General features: G+C 41.5%; 2 protein-coding genes across 5 annotated transcripts in view; both read left to right on the top strand.

The window, feature by feature from the left end:
* LOC307116581 (uncharacterized protein) overlaps positions 1–9,137 on the top strand; it is a 50,442-nt gene extending 41,305 nt beyond the window's left edge. For 2 of the 3 annotated variants that reach the window (XM_079800673.1, XM_079800672.1), the window contains one exon: positions 3,363–9,137. In XM_079800673.1, the coding sequence (XP_079656799.1) occupies positions 3,363–5,182 (1,820 nt within the window). In that variant the 3' untranslated portion in view covers positions 5,183–9,137. Of the gene's footprint in view, positions 1–2,213; positions 2,249–3,362 lie in introns of those variants that run through there. The other variant, XM_079800675.1, reaches the window with a different exon arrangement.
* A 1,670-nt stretch (positions 9,138–10,807) lies between these two features.
* Positions 10,808–20,948, top strand: part of LOC307116570 (uncharacterized protein) — a 35,921-nt gene continuing 25,780 nt past the window's right edge. For both annotated transcript variants that reach the window (XM_079800649.1, XM_079800648.1), the window contains exons 1-2: positions 10,808–11,072; positions 11,942–12,068. In XM_079800649.1, coding sequence (XP_079656775.1) covers positions 11,040–11,072; positions 11,942–12,068 — 160 coding nt within the window. In that variant the 5' untranslated portion in view covers positions 10,808–11,039. The remainder of the gene's footprint in view (positions 11,073–11,941; positions 12,069–20,948) is intronic.

Genomic DNA, 20,948 nt, shown 5'->3' on the forward strand with positions numbered 1-20,948 from the left:
GTGGGGGTTCTCAGAAAGGCAGTTCTGGTTCAATTGTCTCAATTCTGACAGGTTGGCGTGACCTTTGAGGACATTGCCCTGTACTTCTCCAGGGAGGAATGGAGCCTCCTTGATGAGGGTCAGAGACAGCTGTACCTGAATGTGATGCTGGAGAACTTTGAACTTATATCTTCCCTAGACAAGACCCTCACTTTGGCTGGTTCTGGGGACTTGGCTTTGCATTTCCCCATGCCCCCTCACCTCTAGGGGGTGCTCTGCCCTCACCTGTGGACTGGACACATTGCTTGATTTTTCCAGTTTTCTGGGTTCTTGCTGTGGCTGGCAGGGTTTGTTGTTTGCTCTGCTCCCTTCTGCCCCTTTAGTCACAACACCTGCTGTACCGAACTCAGGGAAGGGTTTGTGGTTGGTTGTGTGGCAGGGAGCCTAATGGATTCCAGTTGAGTCTTGAGCAAAAGCATATTCTTCCTGTTGGTCATTTTTAGGTATTTTTTTTGAAAGAAGGCTCTACTTACTGTATTTAGTCCTATTTTTTTGGGGGGTGGGCGTAAATATTTGTTTATTGATTTCAGAGAGGATGAGAGAGGGAGAGACAGAGTTAGAAACATCAATGATGAGAGAGAATTGTCCATGGACTGTCTCCTGCATGCCCCCTACTGGGGATCCAGCCCACAACCCGGGCATGTACCCTGACCAGGAACCGAACCATGACCTCTTGGGTTCTCGGATGGATGCTCAACCATTGAGCCAAATCAGCCAGGGCTTTAGGCCTATTTTTAACCATATTTATTGGCTAATGAGTGTTTTGAATATTTTTCTAGTTTATAATAAGATACATCTCCTTTTGCTTTGCTTAATTGTGCTTCCCAAATATTGCATTCTTGTTTTATGTACAAATTCCATGTTTTAGGCAATTCCGCATTCAGGAAGTCTAGTGTGGCTATTTTTCCATCAGGCTCAGATCTGCTTACCAGTGTTTACCTATAAAGTATTTTTAATGAATTGATGTAGAATTTTTTTCAGCAACAATGTTGTCGTTTTCATAGCCTTCATTATAGTGTTACCATAACATGACTTTCTTTCTGTATCACAGTATTTGCTTTATTTGGCTGATCTGAACTGAATCCACAATATCTTCAATATGTTCATGTGATATGCAAGTATCCTCTCTTATCCTCCTTTCGATTGCCTTTTCATTTTATTTTGTTAACTGCTTATTGTGCTGGGGAATTGCTTTCATTTGTTTCAGTCTGGAACGTTGATTTTTCTCTTTTTTGCCTGGGGGTTGGTGTCGCATCCCAGAAAGCATGTCCAAAACAGATCTCCCAAGCGTTTCTTCTGGCTTGTCTTGAAGGACTTTAAAGTTTTAACCTGGACGTTTAATTCTCTCATTCAATCTGAGTAAGTGTTTATCAGTGGTTTTCTTGTTTTCCATGTGAATATCTATATTTTCAATACCCCTCATTGAAGAAACTGTCCTTTCTTAACATTTCTTGTGGTATTGTCAAAGATTACCTGAACCTTTGTGCCTGGGTTTATTTCTGTGTTTTCTGGGTTCTGTTTTTTGTTTCTGGGTCTGTGTTTCTGGGTGTATTTCAGTAACACACTGTTTGGTGGCTTTGGCTGTGTAATAGGTTGAAGGCAGGAAGTGTGATGCCACCAGGTTTGCTCTGGCTGAAGATTACTTTTGCTCTTTGGGGTCTTTAAGGTTTCAGACATTGGTATTATCATCGGATTGCATTTAACCTGGAGATTCCTTTGGGTAGTATAGACATTTTAAGGATATTACATTTTCAAATCCAAGAACACGGGATGTCTTTCCACTTTTTTGGTCTCTTTTTCCATTTCTTCACCACTGTGTTCTAGTGCTCAATACACAGATCTTTCACCTTTCTGGTTGAATTTATTCCTGTATATTTTATTCTTTTCAATGCCATTGTAAACTTGACTACTTTCTTCATTTCTTCTTTTTCTTTTTCTTAATGTATTTTTGTTGATGTTTTTAGAAGAAGAGGAGTGAAGAGGAAGACAGTGAAACATCCAGCTGAGAAACAGCGATCAGCTGCCTCCTGCACGCTCCCTACCTGGGATCTTGCCCACAACCCGGGCATGTGCCCTGACCAGCAATAGAACTGGTGGCCTTTCAGCTCATTGGAAGATGCTCAATCAACGGAGCAACACAATGAGGGGCCTTTTTTCCTTTTCTTCTCAAAGAATTCATTGTTAGCGTTTAGAAATGGAACTGATGTTTGTATGTTCATATTTTACCCTATAACATTTCTGAATTTATTTTTTATTTAATATTCATTTATTGCTTTTAGAATGCGTGTGAGAGACATTGTTCAGCTCTTCCACTCATCTGTTTATTCATTGGCTGCCCCCTGCTTGTACCCTGATGGAAAATCAAATCTACTACCTTGGCGCATCAGATCCACACTCTCACAAACTGAGCCACCCAGCTAGGGCTCTGAATTTTTTAAATTAATTTTAGAAGTTTATAGTGAGTTCATTACAATTTTCTCCATGTAAGTTCATGTCATTTGGCAAGATCTCTTATGCGTTGTGCTTCACTGTCAGGTGTAATGTCTTATCTTTCATTTCTTTTTTAAACTCATTTTAGTGTTGTTTCTTTTGTCTTAGTCTCAATAAAGATTTGCCAAATTGGTGTATGTTTTAAAAAGGAAATAGCTCTTAGGCCTGGAATGCATGGTGGGTAGAGTGTAGGCCCAAACACCAAAGGGTCATGGGTTCGATTCCTGATTAAGTGCATGAACCTGATTTGCAGTTTTGATCCTCATCCCCTGTTGGGGCCTGTGACGGAGACACCCAACCAATGTGTCTCTCTCACATCTATGTTTTTGTGTATTTTTCTCTCTTTCTCTCCCTTCCATTGTATCTAAAAATGAATGAAAAATATATTCTCAGGTGAAGATAAACAACAACAAAACTTAGCTCTTGGTTATGATATACTTTTGTCTCTAGTTTATTAGTGGTTATTCTAATTCTCGTTGTTTATTTTCTTTGCTAGCTTTGGGTTTACTTTTCTTTTTTGGTTTCTCCTAAACTATATTTTTATTGATTTTTAGAGAAAGGAATGGGGAGGGATAGAGAGACAGAAACATCAATGATGAGAGAGAATAACTGATTAGCCACCCTAAGCTTTTGTTCCTATTTTGGTGAGATTTTCACCATTGACTGACCTTTGAGGCCAGGTAATGTATAACAGCTATTTCCTTAGAGTTCAACTCACTTCTTTAAATCATTCTATGGACTCATGTCCAGTGATGACAGGGAAACATTTTTGGTGAAGATAATCTTTTTTTCTAAGGTCAACATGTACCTCACCAGCGTTTCCTTTTGTTCAGGTTGTTGCTGTGGAGCAGAGAATGTGGAGGTACCAACTGAACAGAATGCTTCTGTAAGAGTGTCACAGACAGGGAATCCCAAGTTAGCCTTGTCTTCCCAGAAGAGCCACCCCTGTGAGAGTTGTGGACTCGTCTTGAAAAGGATTTTCCACTTGACTGAGCTGCAGGGAACACAACATGGAGAGATACAGCTGAGGTGTGGGGCATGTGCAAAACAATTTTATTTCAGTGCAAAATGTCACCAGCAGCATGTGAGAGAGAACACTTTCATTGGGAGTGTGGAGAGGATGTCACTTGCAAAGATCTGCAATTTCAATGTGTCCCAGAATGATTTCACCTGTGAGGAGGTTGGGCAGGGCACACTCTCCTGGTCAGGGCATCTCTACCTGAAGGCTGATCAGACCAGGGACAGGCCAAATGATATTTCCAAGGGTGGTTTGATGTTTCAAAGGAGAAAAGATTTTTACACCAGAAAAGAATGTCAGGAAGATCCCAGCAGCACTTATCTTCGTCATCATCAGAGAGTTTGGACTGGAGAAAAGCCTTATAAATGCAGTGAATGTGGGAAATCTTTTACCAGTAGCAGTGGCCTCCATTATCATCAAAGTTTTCACACTGGAGAGAAGCCTTATAAATGCATTGAATGTGGAAAATCTTTTATCACTAGCAGTGACCTTCGTCGTCATCACAGATTTCACACTAGAGAAAAGCCATATAAATGCAGTGAATGTGGGAAATCTTTTATCTACTGGAGTAGCCTCCGTTATCATCAAAGTTCTCACACTGGAGAAAAGCCTCACAAATGCATTGAATGTGGGAAATATTTCACCAGTAACAGTGACCTCCATTGTCATCAGAGAGTTCACACTGGAGAAAAGTCTTATAAATGCAGTGAATGTGGGAAATCTTTTATCACCATCAGTGACCTTTGTCGTCATCAGAGAGTTCACACTGGAGAAAAACCTTATAAATGCAGTGAATGTCAGAAATCTTTTACCAATTGGAGTAGCCTCCATTATCATCAAAGTTTTCACACTGGAGAAAAGCCTTATAAATGCAGTGAATGTGGGAAATCTTTTACCAGTAACAGTGACCTTCATTGTCATCAGAGAGTTCACACTGGAGAAAAGCCTTATAAATGCAATGAATGTGGGAAATCTTTTACCACTAGCAGTTACCTTCATCGTCATCACAGAGTTCACACTGGAGAAAAGCCCTATAAATGCAGTGAATGTGGGAAATCTTTTCTCACAACGTCTCACCTTCATCGTCATCAAAGAATTCACACTGGAGAAATCCCATATAAGTGCAATGAATGTGGGAAATCTTTTACCACTAGCAGTTACCTTCATTATCATCAGAGAGTTCACAATGGAGAAAAGCCTTATAACTGCAGTGAATGTGCTAAGTCTTTTATCACGAGCTCTCTCCTTCATCGGCATCAGAGAGTTCACACTGGAGAAAAACCTCATAAATGCAGTGAATGTGGGAAATCTTTTACCAATAGCAGTAGCCTCCGTTATCATCAAAGTTTTCACACTGGAGAAAAGCCGTATAAATGCAGTGAATGTGGGAAATGTTTTACCAGGAGCAGTGAACTCTCTTCTCATCAGAGAGTTCACACTGGAGAAAGGCCTTATGTGTGCAGTGAATGTGGGAAATCTTTTACTTGGAACACTGCCCTTCATCGTCATCGGAGAGTTCATAGTGGAGAAAAGCCTTATAAATGCAATGAATGTGGGAAATGTTTCAAAAGTAGCAATGGTCTCCAGTATCATCAGAGAGTTCACACTGGAGAAAGCCATTATGCTTACAAATAACATTAGAGATATCGCAGCCAAATTTCTAAACTTGCTCTGCACATATGAGTCCAAATGTGAGTAATTACTTAGGTGTGTAGGAAATGTAGTTTCTTAGGTCTTAACAATAGTATTAGAAAATTTGTGAAGTCTCATTTGTCTGAATTGTATCTCATGCATTTAATCACCTATATTATGTAAAGTCCCCATAAGTTTTTGCTATTGTGTTTTTTTTATGCTAGCACCATATGTATCTATGTTGCCCTGTTCAACATACATAGAGAGACATGTTGCCAGATCTATGTCTGCATATTTCTGTAGCTGAAGGTATTTCACCTGAACCATGTATAAGGCCCCTACAGATGGCATCAATCACCATCCTTATTTTCACAGTGAAGCTAACTCTGTTGTCTAATTTGTTGAAGAAAATTAGGAATACCTGAGCCCTTGGTTCTTACTTGTATCCCTGTCATGAGTTAACACAGGACTGATTACTGTTGGCGCCAGTAAACATGTTGCAGAGGGACTGCCATTTTCAGCGACACACATTCCCTTGTTGCCAGTGATGAATTTATTGAGTGCCTATGTCATCAATAGAAGAACTGCCTGTCTCTGGTCTCTTTCTTTTCAAAATAATGAAGGCTTTTTTCTAAGACTTCTTTAATCTTGGGTGTTCTATTGACTCTATGGGTTAGTTTATATGGAGATCTGGACTCTCCTAGCATGATGAGGTGAAAAAGTTATGGGGCCTCAAACATTCTTTGACGTTGAAGAAATGGTATGTTGTAGACATTTCCACAGCAGTTTTTGCCAAATTTACATTGCTGCCCTTAATTTCCCAGGAAACACTGTGAACTCTCTAGTCCTCATGTGAAGATGGATGCTTTGGGACACAGAGATCATTCCAAAAATGCGGTAGCTGTGTAAATTTTCTAGCAGCGCGAAAATTTTTCTTGTTTCTCAAGGGATGCCCATATACTTGCCCAGGTCTTGCAGAGGGCCAGGTGCCCTAATGCCTACAATTGCATAGCTAAAGGTCACTGACTGGAGTACTATAGCAGTTAGGGGAAACCATTTCACTACAGAAACATTGACCTAATGAGTTTGCAGGGGATTACAGCCCATTAGATGGAATGTTCCTCATCTAAACTTGCATGCAAGAATGTTTCTGAGAAAAAGACTACAGGAGCGGGATGTACCCAGATGTGAGGATCTCCAGGCATGTTTATCTTCTGTGGACACAGTCGTTGTCATTGAACATAATCAAGAGGTTTTGTGGCTTCCTGTATCCTCTCAGATGTTCACCTCAGAGCCATTGGTGCGCTGGCAGAAAAACAAAGACAAAGGCAAAGGGTGTCTGTAGTCCAGTGATGTGGCTTTTGTGATCCAGCCAGCATTCTTGTTGGTTTGTGTTAAAGTTCTTCATTGTTTATTACATTTTCTGTTCCCGTGGGCATAAGAAGTTGAATTGAATATAGACTTGCCAAACCTATTTTTCCAATATAGTTAAGGTGACCAGACGTCCCGCTTTTGGCGGGACAGTCCCGATTTTTAACAATTTGTCCCGCGTCCTGCGGCGTTTTAAAAAAGTTCCGACTTTTGGAAAGAATGCACGACAAGCTAGGGAACTGCAGGAGAACGGGAAGGGAATATACTGTTTTCGGCGGCCATGTGGCTATTTAGCCAGGATAAATAATGCACTAAAAATTGTGGAATATGCGCTGTCCTTACCAGGAACTAATGCTGTAACTGAACGTGTTTTTTCTACGGTAAATAAAGTGTGGACATCAGAAAAATCACAATTAAGTGTTGAGACTTTGAAAGCCATTTTATGTGTGAAATAGAATTTAACAAATTCTTATGAAAAATTTCATGACCTTTTAAACAACGACAGCAATCTACTAAAAAAAATTCACTCAAATGAGAAATATGCCAAAGAAATACTATACATAATTTTTTTATTTATTATATTTGTAAATTGTACTTATGTTGAAATTTAAAAAGATATATTACAATACTATTTTTGTGTTCTATGAAAATTTTTGTTGCTCCATATAGACCAAATTTTTAATCAAGAACCCCCACCCCGGTCAATGGTGTCCCACTTTACCAATGTTAAAATCTGGTCACCTTAAATATAGTTGAAAATACACATTTTTAAATTTTGAATCATTTTTAAAAAGGTATAATGAGTAAAATACAGGTTAGGTATACTGTTTCATAAATCATGATGTGTTCATGAAACTAAAACCGTCATTATAATCATAATATTGATCAGATCTGTCACTGTGAATTTGGTTCATGACTTTTTTAAATGTGTCCCTGTGGTTCACAGCTTAAGTAACCATTGACTTACATTCCAGTTTAATAGATCACTTTTCATTTTTCTAAGGATTTTTTGCTTTAATTTATATTTCATAAATACTTGGAGATTTATTAAAGATATATTAGTATGTCATCTTTTTTCTGATGACTATTCTTACTTTTGAATATATCACCAATAGTTTATCCATTTTTATGAACATTTAATCATTTATTTTTTTAAAATATATTTTATTGATTTAAAAAATATATATTTTATTGGTTTTTTACGGAGAGGAAGGGAGAGGGATAGAGAGTTAGAAACAGCGACGAGAGAGAAACATCGATCAGCTGAATCCTGCATACTCCCCACTGGGGATGTGCCTGCAACCAAGGTACATGCCCTTGACCGGAATTGAACCTGGGACCTTTCAGTCCGCAGGCCATTGCTCTATCCACTGAGCCAAGCCTGTTAGGGCACATTTGGTCATTTCTAATAAGCTGGTACAAACATTACTGTATAATTCTATATATGGATATAAGTTTCATTTACCGTATTTTCGGGCGTATAAGATGACCCCCAACTTTTCCAGTTAAAATATAGAGTTTGGGATATACCTGCCCTATAAGATAACACCCGGCATATAAGACAAGCCCCGACTTTTGAGAAGATTTTCCTGGGTTAAAAAGTCAGTCGTGCCCTAACCAGTTTGGCTCAGTGGATAGAGTGTCGGCCTGCGGACTGAAGGGTCCCAGGTTTGATTCTGGTCAGGGGCATGTACCTTGGTTGTAAGCACATCCCCAGTGGGGGGTGTGCAGGAGGCAGCTGATCGATGTTTCTCTCATCGATGTTTCTAACTATCCCTCTCCCTTCCTCTCTGTAAAAAAAATCAATAAAATATATATATTAAAAAAAAAAAAGTCAGTCGTCTTATACGCCAGAAAATACGGTACCTTTACCAAAAATTCCGTGCCTAATCTGAGTGGGTTTGTATATAAATGTTTAAATTTACAAAGACTGACATTGTGTGATCTAAACTGAATATACCATCATGGATGCTGTAGCTTATGTGTTTAGGTGTGAAGCCATGCACAGTACGGTTACTACTTGGATTATTGGGCTTGTGCCTGGATTGTGTGCTAGTTCCACAGAATGGAATGTGCAGTAGGCAGCCTTGTCGATTTTGCACTCTCGCATAGTGTTTCTCTCCCTCTTTCTTCAGATAATAAAAGTGCCCTTCTCACCTGGCTCATTCGTTGAGTTTTGACCTATGAACCAGGTGGTCATGGGTCGATTCCAAGTCAGGGCACATTCCCAAGTTGCTGGCTCAAACCCCAGTGTGGGGTGTGCAGGAGGCAGCCAGTCTATGATTCTCTCTCATCACTCGTGCTTCTTTCCATCTCTCTCTAATAAGTCAATAAATATATATATTTTTAAAAATCAATAAACTATTCTTTAAAATTAAACTGGTAACACCCTTTTGCGTTTTTCCACCAGTGTGTGAGGTGTTCACATTCTAGAAAGTATTTTGTTTGATCAAGCATTTTTATATAAACATATCCTGTAATTTTGTCATTCTACGTCACTTTTTATTGTATTTTTTCTAGGACTTTGTGGTGAGCCTTTTCTCAGAAGTGTATTTGTTGAGTCTGTATCTTTGTTAAAACATCTTACCATATGTTCTGACTAGTGTGCTGAGAGTTTTGGCAATTTTCTTCAAATAAAACATTGAAACAATAGATATGGATGTTGGAATTTTACTTTTTTGTGCCTTTTTCACTTTATGAAGTAAATGTGTGTTTTTTTGTGTTGGACTAATATTTTTTATTTTTTAATAAACATATTAATTTACTTAAACATTTTTGTTGATTTCATGGAGCAAGGGAGAGGGAGAGAGAGAAAAATGAATGTTGAGAGCACAGCAGCATGGCTCAGGATTATCGGCATTTCCAGGGACACTTCAGACTGAAGACAGATTTATAAACACAATTTAGAGCAGACCCAGAACACGGCAAGCTAGAGCTTTCCCATTGCTTTCAGAGAACAGAAGAAAATGCTCAATGCTTAGGTAACTTGGTTTTTACTGTATGTCTGTGTGTGCTTAATCCTGACCCCAGGATGTTTTTTCTTTTTATTTTACCCTCCCCCGCCTTCCCTTCTGACATTCCAAACTCCATTCCATGATTCCAAGTTTCTAAATTCATTCCATTTAGCAGTGTTTTTTTGTTATTGATGTTATATTCCATATATGAGTGAGATGAAGTGACACTGTCATTCTCTGACTGAATTATTTCACTTAGCATGATGCTCTCCAGATCCCTCCATGCTGGGTGAAAGGGTAAAAGTTTATGCTTTTTTATTGCTGCATGGTATTCCATGGTATAAATTTACCATAGTTTTCTATCCACTCATCTATTGATGGGCACCTGGGCAGTTTCCAGATCTTTGCTCTTGTAAATTGGGCTTCTATGAACACAGGGTGCATACATTCAATCTGATTGTTTCAGGTTTCTGCAAATATATTCCTAGAAGTAGAATCCATGGGTCAAATGTCAGTTCCATATTAAATTTATTTTATGAAAGTTTGTACTGATTTGCATAATGGCTGCACCAGTTTGTGTGCCCAGTAGCAGTGTAAGAGAGTTCCCTTTTTTCCACATGCTCACCAGCACTTCTCCTTTATTGATTTGCTGATGGCAGCCATTCTGACAATGGTGGGGTGATACCTAATTGTTGCTTTAATTTGCAGCTCTCTGATGGTCAGTCTCTTTGAGCATTTTTAACTTGTTTCTTGCTCATCTTATCTACACTGCAGCCCAGGCAGAGCTGACACTTCCAGTGGCATCAGAAGCAGATGCTCTTAAGTATGAGAGTCTGTTTTGTGATATTAACTTTGTACAATGGATTCAGTGGAGGCAGGTTAGATCGAGTTCGAGACTTGAGCAACAAGCTAGAGTTGCCCTGAAGGAGACACAGCCAAAAGTCCTGAATGAAGAAACAATGCCTCCCTTCAGAAAGAGCTGGTCCTGTAGAAAGATATGCAAAACCAGCCGCTAAAGGGAGCCAGGAAGGGTCACCGGAAACAAACTTGCCCCAGAAATCACCACCCCTGAAGGCACTAGAGGGCACTTAGTATACCTGGTGTGTTCTTGGGCTATCACCCTTAAATCCAGTCCTTGAGTCAACTGAGAAATACAGGATCCTCGCCTGGGATCGGAGAAACTACATTACCCAGGAGGCCAGGCCTGCAGGCTGAGCCAATGGGGGCTCAGAGAAGGCATTTCCGTTTGGTTATTTCTGAGGGCGGGACCGGTAGCCTCCTGGCGGGATTTTCTGTTCTCAGACGTGTGTCTGAGGCGGCCAGGTTTTCCCAGTCTCCGCTCCTGTGGAGAAGGTGGAGAGTGGTGTTCCGCGCCCACAACAACGGTGGGAGCCTGCAGTGGTGCTCACAGCTCACACTGGGGATTGAAGCTCGGAGTCACCGCCCGGACCCGCGCCAGGGCCGGGACAGGCACCGCCATTCCTGCAGCGGCTTCTGCTCCGGCCGCTCCCGCCCGGCTCGGCCCACAGAGAGCAATGGCGGCGCCCGCGCTGAGGAAACGTGCTGAGGTGAGTTCCAGTCCCCCGGGTCTCACTTCCTCCTTCACAGACACCACAGCCTGAGGGGCATCTGTCACGTCCTGCAGCTCAGTCCGCGTGGAGGACCGTGAGGAAGGCGGAGGGGAGAGGAGCGTTGTGGCTTCTGAGGCACAGCCAGTGCAGGGCGGAGAGGACAGGGCTGACTGGCATCTGAGGTTCCCTGAGGGTGTGGGCTGTGAGGATTGGCGGACAGACCAGAGGCTGCAGGGAGGACGGCACAGCCTCATTGGGGCTTTCCCGGCTGTGGGGTCCATCTGGGCCCGGGGGTGGTCCTGGATCCCCCTTTTAGACAAGCTCTCTGTGGATCCAATTGCCAAGTTCATGGGTGAGTCCAGCGAGATCCAGTGGCATTGGAGCAGGAAGGGGGCAGAGCTGAGGGAGTGAACCTGGGACTGAAGATGGGAAGAGGTTAAAGGTTACCCAGTGGTGTGCACATCTGGAGGAAGTGTGAGCTGATGGTCCCCGGGACCTGGTGTGGGGACTGAAAGGCGAAGCATAAACCCAGGCTTGGCTGTGTCTTGGAGGCATGATCTAGGAGACTGCGGTGGAATTGCTTGGCAGGAAGGCTGGGGCCCTGCAGGCATCGCCCAGACCTTAAATGGCATTGCTTTCTCCCCTCCCCTCCCCCAATCCTTCCCACCCAACCCAGCTGCTCTGCTGAGGGCAATCCCAGTGAGTAATGGGACTGTGATGAGAGAGCAGCCTGCACTGGCATTAGGGCCTGGTGTCCACACTAACCGGGTGCCCTGGAGGAGGTTGAGGGGGGGAAGGTGTGTCAGGAGTAGGAGTGGGGCTTCTCAGAAAGGCAGCTCTGGTTTCAATTGTCTCCATTCTGACAGGTTGGCATGACCTTTGAGGACATTGCCCTGTTCTTCTCCAGGGAGGAATGGAGCCTCCTTGATGAGGGTCAGAGACAGCTGTACCTGAATGTGATGCTGGAGAACTTTGAACTTGTATCCTCGCTGGGTAAGACCCCCACTCTCACCAGTGACCTGGGCTTTTACTTTGCAATTTCCCAGGGTGTGCTGTGTCCTCCCATGTAGACTGTGGTTCTGCTTGATTTTCCAGTTTCCTGGGTAGTTGCTGTCCTGGGGAGGGTGGGTCTGTTTCCCCTGCTCCCTTCTATTCCTGAAGTCCCAGTTCTCCCCACTGTACTACGTTCACAGGGAAGGACTTGTGGTTGGTAGTGTTGCAGGAAGCCTGAGGGATTCCACCTTGATCAGTGAGGAAAACATTTTCTATATTCCTGTTGGTCTTTTGTACATAGGTGTTTTTGTTTTGTTTTTATATTACGCAACATTTTATTATTGTTATTATTATTTTAATATATTTTATTGATTCTTTACAAAGAGGAAGGGATAGGGATAGAGAGTTAGAAACATCGATCAGCTGCCTCTTGCACACCTCCCACTGGGGATGTGCCCTCAACCAAGGTACATGCCCTTGACCGGAATCGAACCTGGGACCTTTCAGTCCACAGGCCGATGCTCTATCCACTGAGCCAAACCGGTCTTGGCTTGTACATAGTTTTTGAAGAATTATTTCTATATGTTTATCCTGGTTAATAACTGTATTTTTTTGTTAAACATTCTTTTGAAGACCGTGTATATTTTATTATTAATTGCTTATAACATACAGGAACACATATTTTGCATTTGCTTAATTGCGCTTCTCAGATATTGCTCCCCCACACCAGCTTTTCTACAAAGTCCATGATTTTGCAATCTTGGGTTCCGCTGGTCTAGTGGCAGCATGTTTCTAGCAGCTCTGATACTGGTTACTGGTGCTTAGAATAATGTATTTGTAATGAAGTGATATCGAGTTTGCTTTTAAGACAGAGTCATTGCATTGTTATTAGCCTGCACTATGGTATTAACATACCTTTATTATTCCCTGGGAACTCCACCTATTTCTGTGAATTTCTTTCCATATTGCAATATTTGCTTTATTGTGCTGATCAGAACTGAATCCACAATCTCTCCAAGTGATTTATTCATATGATTTGCAAGTATTTTCTTCTCTTCTTTAGATTTTCTTTCATTTCATTTTGGTTATTGCTGTTGTGCTGTGAAGAAGCCTTTTTTCTTTATTTGTTGCATCTGGACTGTTTGTTGTTTTCTCTATTTTGAGTGGTGGTTGGTGTCACATTCAGAAAATCCTGTCTAAAACAAACCTCCAAAACTTTGTCTCTAGATTGTCCTGAGGAGTTTTCAGTTTTAGCGCTGACATTCATTTCTGTCATGCAGGTTGAGTTACATTTTATCAGCAATGTCCAGTATTGTTGTGTTTACATGTGAGTATTGATTTCAACAGCACCATTCATTGAAGAAACTATCTTTCCCTTCTTCTGTGTCTTACAGCTTTGTCAGAGATTACTTGAAAGGATGTGCCTGGGTTTATTTCTGTTTTCTGTTCTGTTCTGTTCTGTTGATGTATGTGCCTGTGTTTCTCCAGCAACACATCGTTTGCTTGCTTTCTCTTTGTAGTAAAATGAAGTCAGGAAGTGTGAGGCCACCAGCTTTGTTCTCACTCATGATTGTTTTTGCTATTTTCATTTTTTGGTTCTATATATTTCAAGATTCCTTTTCATTTCTTTGTAAAAATACCATAGGAATTATCCTCAGGATTGTATTTAATCTATAGATTGCATTGTGTACTATGGATATTTTCAACATATTTTTAAAAATTCATCATTGTATAAAGTATTATATATGTATTACATATGAATCCTCTTTCCCCCATTGACTACAAATGAGTGAGATCATGTGATATTTCTGGTTCTCCCACTGGCTTATTTCGCTTAGCATAATGATCTCCAGGTCCATCCATGCTGTTGCAAATAGTAAGAGTTCCTTCTTTTTTACAGCAGCGTAATATTCCATTGTGTAGATCTACCAAAGTTTTGTTGTTTTTTTTAATATATTTTTATTGATTTCAGAGAGGAAGGGAGAGGGAGAGATAGATAGAAACATCAATGATGAGAGAGAATCATTGATTGGCTCCCCAGATGCCAGTCAATCCAGTGTCTCCTCAGATGTGTCTTATTCCACCCCTCCCCCAAGGCTGGCCTGGCCCTGGAGGTCAGAGGAATCTGGAGCTTGTAAGGTCAGTTTGTACTACTGACAATGTAAGAGGAGCAGCTGGTTCCCCTGTAACCTCTGTTTTACTCGGCCCCAGTCCGCACTGGTTTTTTCCAGCTTGTAGTTCTTACTGCCCGTAGGGACTTCTTTTCCCAGCTCTGGAACCCTGGGCTTTGCATCTTATGTGGTAGGGGACCACTTGCTCTACCGGATGATCTCTGTAGAGACTACCTTTCTCCCAAATAAAAAAGTGGCTCATATGGGTACCACACCAGCACCTTCCGTGCCTCCACACCTCCTACTAGTCTCAGTGTGCTGTCTTCTTTACTTCTCTAGTTGTAAGACTTCCATTTAGCCAGCTGTCCAGCGGTTCTGGCTGATGGTTATTCTGTATTTTTGTTTTAATTTTGATGTGGTTGTGGGAGGCAGCAAGTATAGGCCTTTGCCTACAACGCTATTTTGGATCTATACTCCTATAACTTTTCTGAATTCAATTCTTTATTCTTGTTTTTTCTTAACCTGAATAGTGAGAATATTTTTTTCATTGATTTTTTTTTTTTTTTTTGAGAGAGAGAGAGAGAGAGAGAGAGAGAGAAAGGGAAAGGAGAGAGAGAGAGAGATTGGTTGGCTGCCACTTGTGCCCCCACTAAGAGGGGTGATTGAACCTGAAAACCATGTACCTGCCCCTTACTGGGAATGGAACCCATGACCTTCCAGTGTACACGTGGGCATTCTCCGCACTGAGTGACACGGGCCAGGGCTCTTTATTTCTTTTCTAAATTGTTTATTTATTTCTTTTTATAATATGTTTTATTGAATTCAGAGAGGAAGGAAGGAGAAAGAGATAGAAACATGAATAATGAGTGAGAGTCATTGACCAGTTGCTTTCTGCACCTCCCCGACTGGAGATTGGGCTGCCAACCTGTGCATGCCCCCAGAGAAGGAATGGATATATGATCTGCTAGGTCATGGGTCGATGCCCAATCCCACAGTGGTACTGGGCAGCCTTTATTTATTGATTATTAGAGACAGGAAGGGTGACAGAGGAAGAGGGAAACATTGATCTGCTTTTCTCCCCATCTAAGCATTTATTGGCTGTGCCCTACATGTGCCCTGATGGGGGATGAAACCCACAACCTTGGTGCATCAGTACCACACACTCAACAACTGATCTCCCTGGCCAGGGCTCTGAATTTCTTTATTAATTTCAGAAGCTCATATGGGAACTTGACAAATTTCTCTCTGGAGGGTCATGTCATCTCCTAATCTCAATCTCTCTCTCTCTCTCTCTCTTTTTTTTTTTATTAAATATATTTTATTGATTTTTTACAGAGAGGAAGGGAGAGGGATAGAGACTTAGAAACATCTATCAGCTGCCTCCTGCACACCCCGCTGGGGATGTGCCCTCAACCAAGGTACATGCCCTTGACCGGACTCGAACCTGGGACCTTTCAGTCCCCAGGCCGACGCTCTATTCACTGAGCCAAACCGGTTTTGGCTCAATATCTCTTTTGATGCTTTGTGGTTCATAACGTGAGGTGTATGAGTTCCCTGTAAGTTTTCTAGTGTAAACCCTTATTGGAGATAACATTGGAAAATACGTTCTGGCATGCAGTGGGCTTTCTTGTTGTTTTGTTGATGGTTTCTATTGCTGTGTGTAGAAGCTTTTTATTTTGATGTAGTGCCATTTGTTTACTTTTTTCATTAGTTTCTATGGCCTTAGGAGCTGTATTGGTAAAGATATTGCTAGGACATAGGTCTGATATTTTGCTGCCTGTGGATTCTTCTCAGATTTTTATGGATTCCCGTTATGTGTTTAAGTCCTTTATCCATTTTGAGTTTATTTTTGTGTATGGTATAAATTGGTGGTCTAGTTTCATTCTAAGCATGTATCCATCCAATTTTTCCAACACCATTTATTGAAGAGATGGTCTTGACTTCATTGTATGCTTTTGCCTCCTTTGTCAAATACTGAGCATAATGGCTTGAGTCGATTTCTGGGTTCTCTATTCTATTGCATTGTTCTATGTGTCTGTTTTTGTGCCAGTACCAGGCATTTTTGTAATACAGCTTGGTATCTGGTATTGTGATTCCTCCAACTCTGTTCTTCTTGAAAATATAATAATGTTACATGCAATAAACAGCAATTATTCAAGTAAGATGCTCTTACATATCATATTACATGCAATAAAAGTTAAAATTTCAAGAAAAAAAGGATTTTAATATAATAATATTACCAAAACTGTACTAACAGAGTATGATATCATAAAAGATATGGGAAATATTAAAAATCTGCAAATAATAGGATTACTTCTCATAGTCTAAAATACTTTTCTGCCTCTGGCTCTAATTTTGTTCATCAGTTTCTGTTCATTATTCTCCACAAATGAGTGAGATCATGTGCTATTTATCTTTCTCCAACAGACTTATTTCGCTTAGCATAATGTTCTCCAGGTCCATCCATGCTGTTGCAAATGGTAAACGTTTCTTCTTTTTTATAGCAGCACTAGAGGCCCGTGGCAAGAAGAGATTCGTGCAATAGGCCTTCCTTCCCTTGGCTTCTGGCACCGGTTTTCCTCTGGCACCTGGGACCCAGGCCTTCCCTCCAGCCTGAGTTTTCCTTCTTCGTCTTCGCTCCAGACCCCGTCTGCAGACTCCAGAGTCTGCAGTCTTGTCTTCTCTGTAGCACTCCGCTCCTGTAGATCCCTTTGCCCCTTGTCTTCCCTCTCATAGTAGGCCTCCTGCCCCACCTGGCCACTCAGGGCCTTGAGCGCTGGGCAGCTGCGATCTTTGGCCTTTTAATTTGCATACTCATGCTGGTTGGCTGTTGGCATAGCGGAGGTACAGTCAATTTACATGTCTGTTATTAGGTAAGATAATATTCCATTGTGTAGATGTACCATAGTTTTCTAATTCACTCATTACTAATGGGCCCGTAGGCTGTTTCCAAATTTAGCTATTGTAAATTGTGCTGCTATGAACATAGGGGTGCATATATCCTTTCTGATTGGTGTTTCTGATTTCTTAGAATATATTCCTGAAAGTGGGATTACTGGGTGAAATGGGAGTTCCATTTTTAATTTTTTGAGGAAACTCCATACTGTTTTCCACAGTGGCTGCACCAACCGGCATTCTCACCAGCAGTGCCATTCTTCTCCACAAACTTGTCGTTGATGGATTTGTTGATGATAGCCATTCTGACATGTGTGAGAGGGTACCACGTTGTTGTTTTGATTTGCATCTCTCAGATGATTAGTGACTTTGCGCATGTTTTCATATACCTCTTGGCCTTCTTTATGTCTTCTTTTGAAAAGTGTGTATTTAGGTCCTTTGCCCATTTTTTGATTGGATTGTTAATCTTCCTTTTGTTAAGTAGTGTGAGTTCCCTATAAATTTTGGAGATTAAACCCTTATGGGAGATAACATTGGCAAATACGTTTTCCCATGCAATAAGCTTTCTTATTGTTTTGTTGATGGTTTCTTTTGCTGTGCATCAGCTTTTTATTTTGATGTAGTCACATTTGTTTATTTTCTCTTTAGTTTCCATTGCCCTAGGAGCTGTATTGGTAAAGATATTGGTTGGACATATGCCGGCAATTTTTTTTAATGTTATTTTAAAAAATATATTTTTATTGATTTCAAAGAGGAAAGGAGAGAAAAAAAAGAGAGTGAGAGAAACATCAATGATGAGAATCATTGATAACTGCCTCCTGCATGTCCCCTACTGGGCATCGAGCCTGCAACCCGGGTATGTGGCCTTGACCGAAATCAAACCTGGGACCCTTCAGTCAGCAGGCAGGTGTTCTACCCACTGAGCCAGACCAGCTAGGGCATATGTCTGCTGTTTTGCTGCCTATGGATTCTTCTAAGATTTTTATGGTTTCCCATCTTACTATAACATTTCTAGAGACAGTACAGTTTGCATTGAATCCATACAGGGACTTGTGAGAGTGCATGTTCTTGATAACATTTGTTTTATAAATTACAGAAGTTGGTTTCAGCTTATGTTTATTTATTTATTTTTTTTAAATCTTTATTGTTCAAATTATTACAATTGTTTCTCCTTTTTTTCCCCCCATATCTCCCCTCACCCGGTTCCCTCCCCCCCCCCCCCCCGTTGTCCTTATCCATAGGTGTATGATTTTTGTCCAGTCTCTTCCCATACCCCCCACACAGATACCCCTTTCCCCCTGAGATTATCAATCCACTCCCATTCTATGCCTCTGATTCTATTATGTTCACCAGTTTATTCTGTTCCTCAGATTTTGAATTCACTTGATTTTTAGAATCATTTGTTGATAGATATTTGTTGTTCATAATTTTTATCTTTACTTTTTTCTTCTTTTTCCTCTTTTTAAAGAATACCTTTCAGCATTTCATATAATACTGGTTTGGTGGTGATGAACTCCTTTAGCTTTTTCTTATCTGTGAAGCTCTTTATCTGCCCTTCAATTCTGAATGATAACTTTGCTGGGTAGAGTAGTCTTGGTTGTAGGTTCTTGCTATTCATCACTTTGAATATTTCTTGCCATTCCCATCTGGCCTGCATAGTTTCTGTTGAGAAATCAGCTGACAGTCGTATGGGTGCTCCCTTGTAGGTAACTAACTGTTTTTCTCTTGCTGCTTGTAAGATTCTCTCTTTGTCTTTTGCCCTTGGCATTTTAATTATGATGTGTCTTGGTGTGGTCCTCTTTGGATTCCTCTTGTTTGGGGTTCTGTGCGCTTCCTGAACTTGTAAGTCTTTTTCTTTCACCAGGTGGGGGAAGTTTTCTGTCATTATTTCTTCAAATAGGTTTTCAGTATCTTGCTCTCGCTCTTCTGGTACCCCAAAAATTCGGATATTGGTACGCTTAAAGCCATCCCGGAGGCTCCTTATGCTATCCTCACACTTTTGGATTCTTCTTTCTTTCAGCCTCTGTGGTCGGGTGTTTTTTTCTTCCTCATATTCCAGATCTTTGGTTTGACTCTTCGGGTGCGGTGGTCTACTCTGTATATTCTTTATTTCAGACAGTGTATGCATAATTTCTGACTGGTTCTTTTCCATTTTTTTGGTATTCTCATTAAGGTCCTTGAAGGTCTCTTCAAGTTTCTCAGCGGTTTTTAGAAGATTCTTGAGTAACCTTATAAATATGGTTCTGAACACTGTGTCGGCCATTAGTTTCCTTTCATCTATCTCTCCTACTTGTGACATACTTCGATGTCTCCACATTTTGGCTGCCTCCCTGTGTTGATGGAGTGGCTTTGTGTGGTCAGTGACCTATAGGGGCCTGTAGCTCAGCTTCCCCAATCACCCTAGGTGGTCGCTCTTGGTACTCCCTTTTGTGGGTTGAGTGGAAAGTCTTGGTGTAGTTAAAAGCCCTGATTGCTGTTGGTACACTGGGAGGGATTGACCTCCGGTCCAATTGGTTGTGAGGGCCTGCTGTGTCTATAATGGAAGAATTGCTGTGCTGGAGACACAGTAGGGCTTTGGTGCTCACTGAGTCTGCCTCTTGAATGTGTCCCTTATGAGAGTGGTTGAAATCTGGTGTCGTCCACACCGACAGAAAAGTCACTCTCACTCTCCGACTGATGGCCGAGAGTCCCGTAGGCGTCTGGGTCCCCCGCGTGTCCCCAGAAACTGGAGTTCAGAGTGGTTGGGATTGTTGGTATCACTGGCGGGAGTTGATCTCAGCTTGGATGGGGCAGAGTCTCAGAATGGAGCAGACAAACTTGGTTTCCGTCTGCGCCGCCCTAAGAGGGTCGGTTTCTCTGTGCCCTAATCAATGGCTGTGCGCCTCTGAGAGAAGGCAGCTTTGGAGCCTCGTCCGCTGCCAAACAGACCAGTTTCTCCCCGACCGCCGCTGGATTTCAGTACAGTCGGGAGGTTTTGTTTTTCTCCCAAACGAGAAAGCTAGTCACGCAGTGTCTGTTGCCCTCCCTCTCCGCGCACTGCGAGCAAGCCTGCCGCGTCTTCAGCCACCCGCCCTTTCCGCGCTCATGGATCTCCGCACCTCCACAGCTCCTGAGGCTCAGCGTCCCCCTCTCTTTTTTTCTCTAGTTGTAGGTTTTCCACTCTGCCAGCTTTCCAGTGGTTCTGGACAGTGTGCTCTCTGTTTTCCAATTGTAGTTTCAAAATTGTTGTGGTAGGCAACAGTTAGGTGTTTACTTTATGCGGCCATCTTGGTTTCTCCTCCAGAATTGGACTTTCTCAGCTTATGTTTAAAAAATAAAATTTCTACCCTCTTCTTCTCCACCCCCCGCCCTTTTTTCTGTCTCTGTCTCGTTCCATGACCAACACCCTTACTGTTTCCTGGGATTCCCATAATGCAAATTATAGGTTTACATTTATGGTTTTACTTAATTTGCTGCACTCCTTAAATTTATTTTTCTTTTTCCCATCTGGATGATATCTAGTGACTTGTCGTGGACAGCACATATTCTTTATGTCTGTTTTTGATACTCTTTATTGTGTTTTTCATTTTATTCCTTGTAATTGTGCAACACCAACATTTCTGTTTCATTCGTTTTTATGATTTCTGTCTATCCGAAATTCTCCTTTTGTTCAGTGTTCATTTCTTTCTTCATTATGTTGGTTCTATATGAGTTCTCTTGTAGCGCGCAAACATTTTTAAAGGTAAATATTTTGGATTCTTTATCAGGCTGTATGTGCTCTCCATTTATTTGGCATCGATTAGTAGATGGTATCCCTGTTTTTAGTCCTGTGTTGATGTCTACACATTTGATGAAGCAGTTACTCCTTTCAACTCTAGGACCAATTCTGGCTCAA

The sequence above is a fragment of the Cnephaeus nilssonii genome, assembly GCF_951640355.1.
Source record: "Cnephaeus nilssonii genome assembly, chromosome: 20".
NCBI lineage: Eukaryota > Metazoa > Chordata > Mammalia > Chiroptera > Vespertilionidae > Cnephaeus > Cnephaeus nilssonii.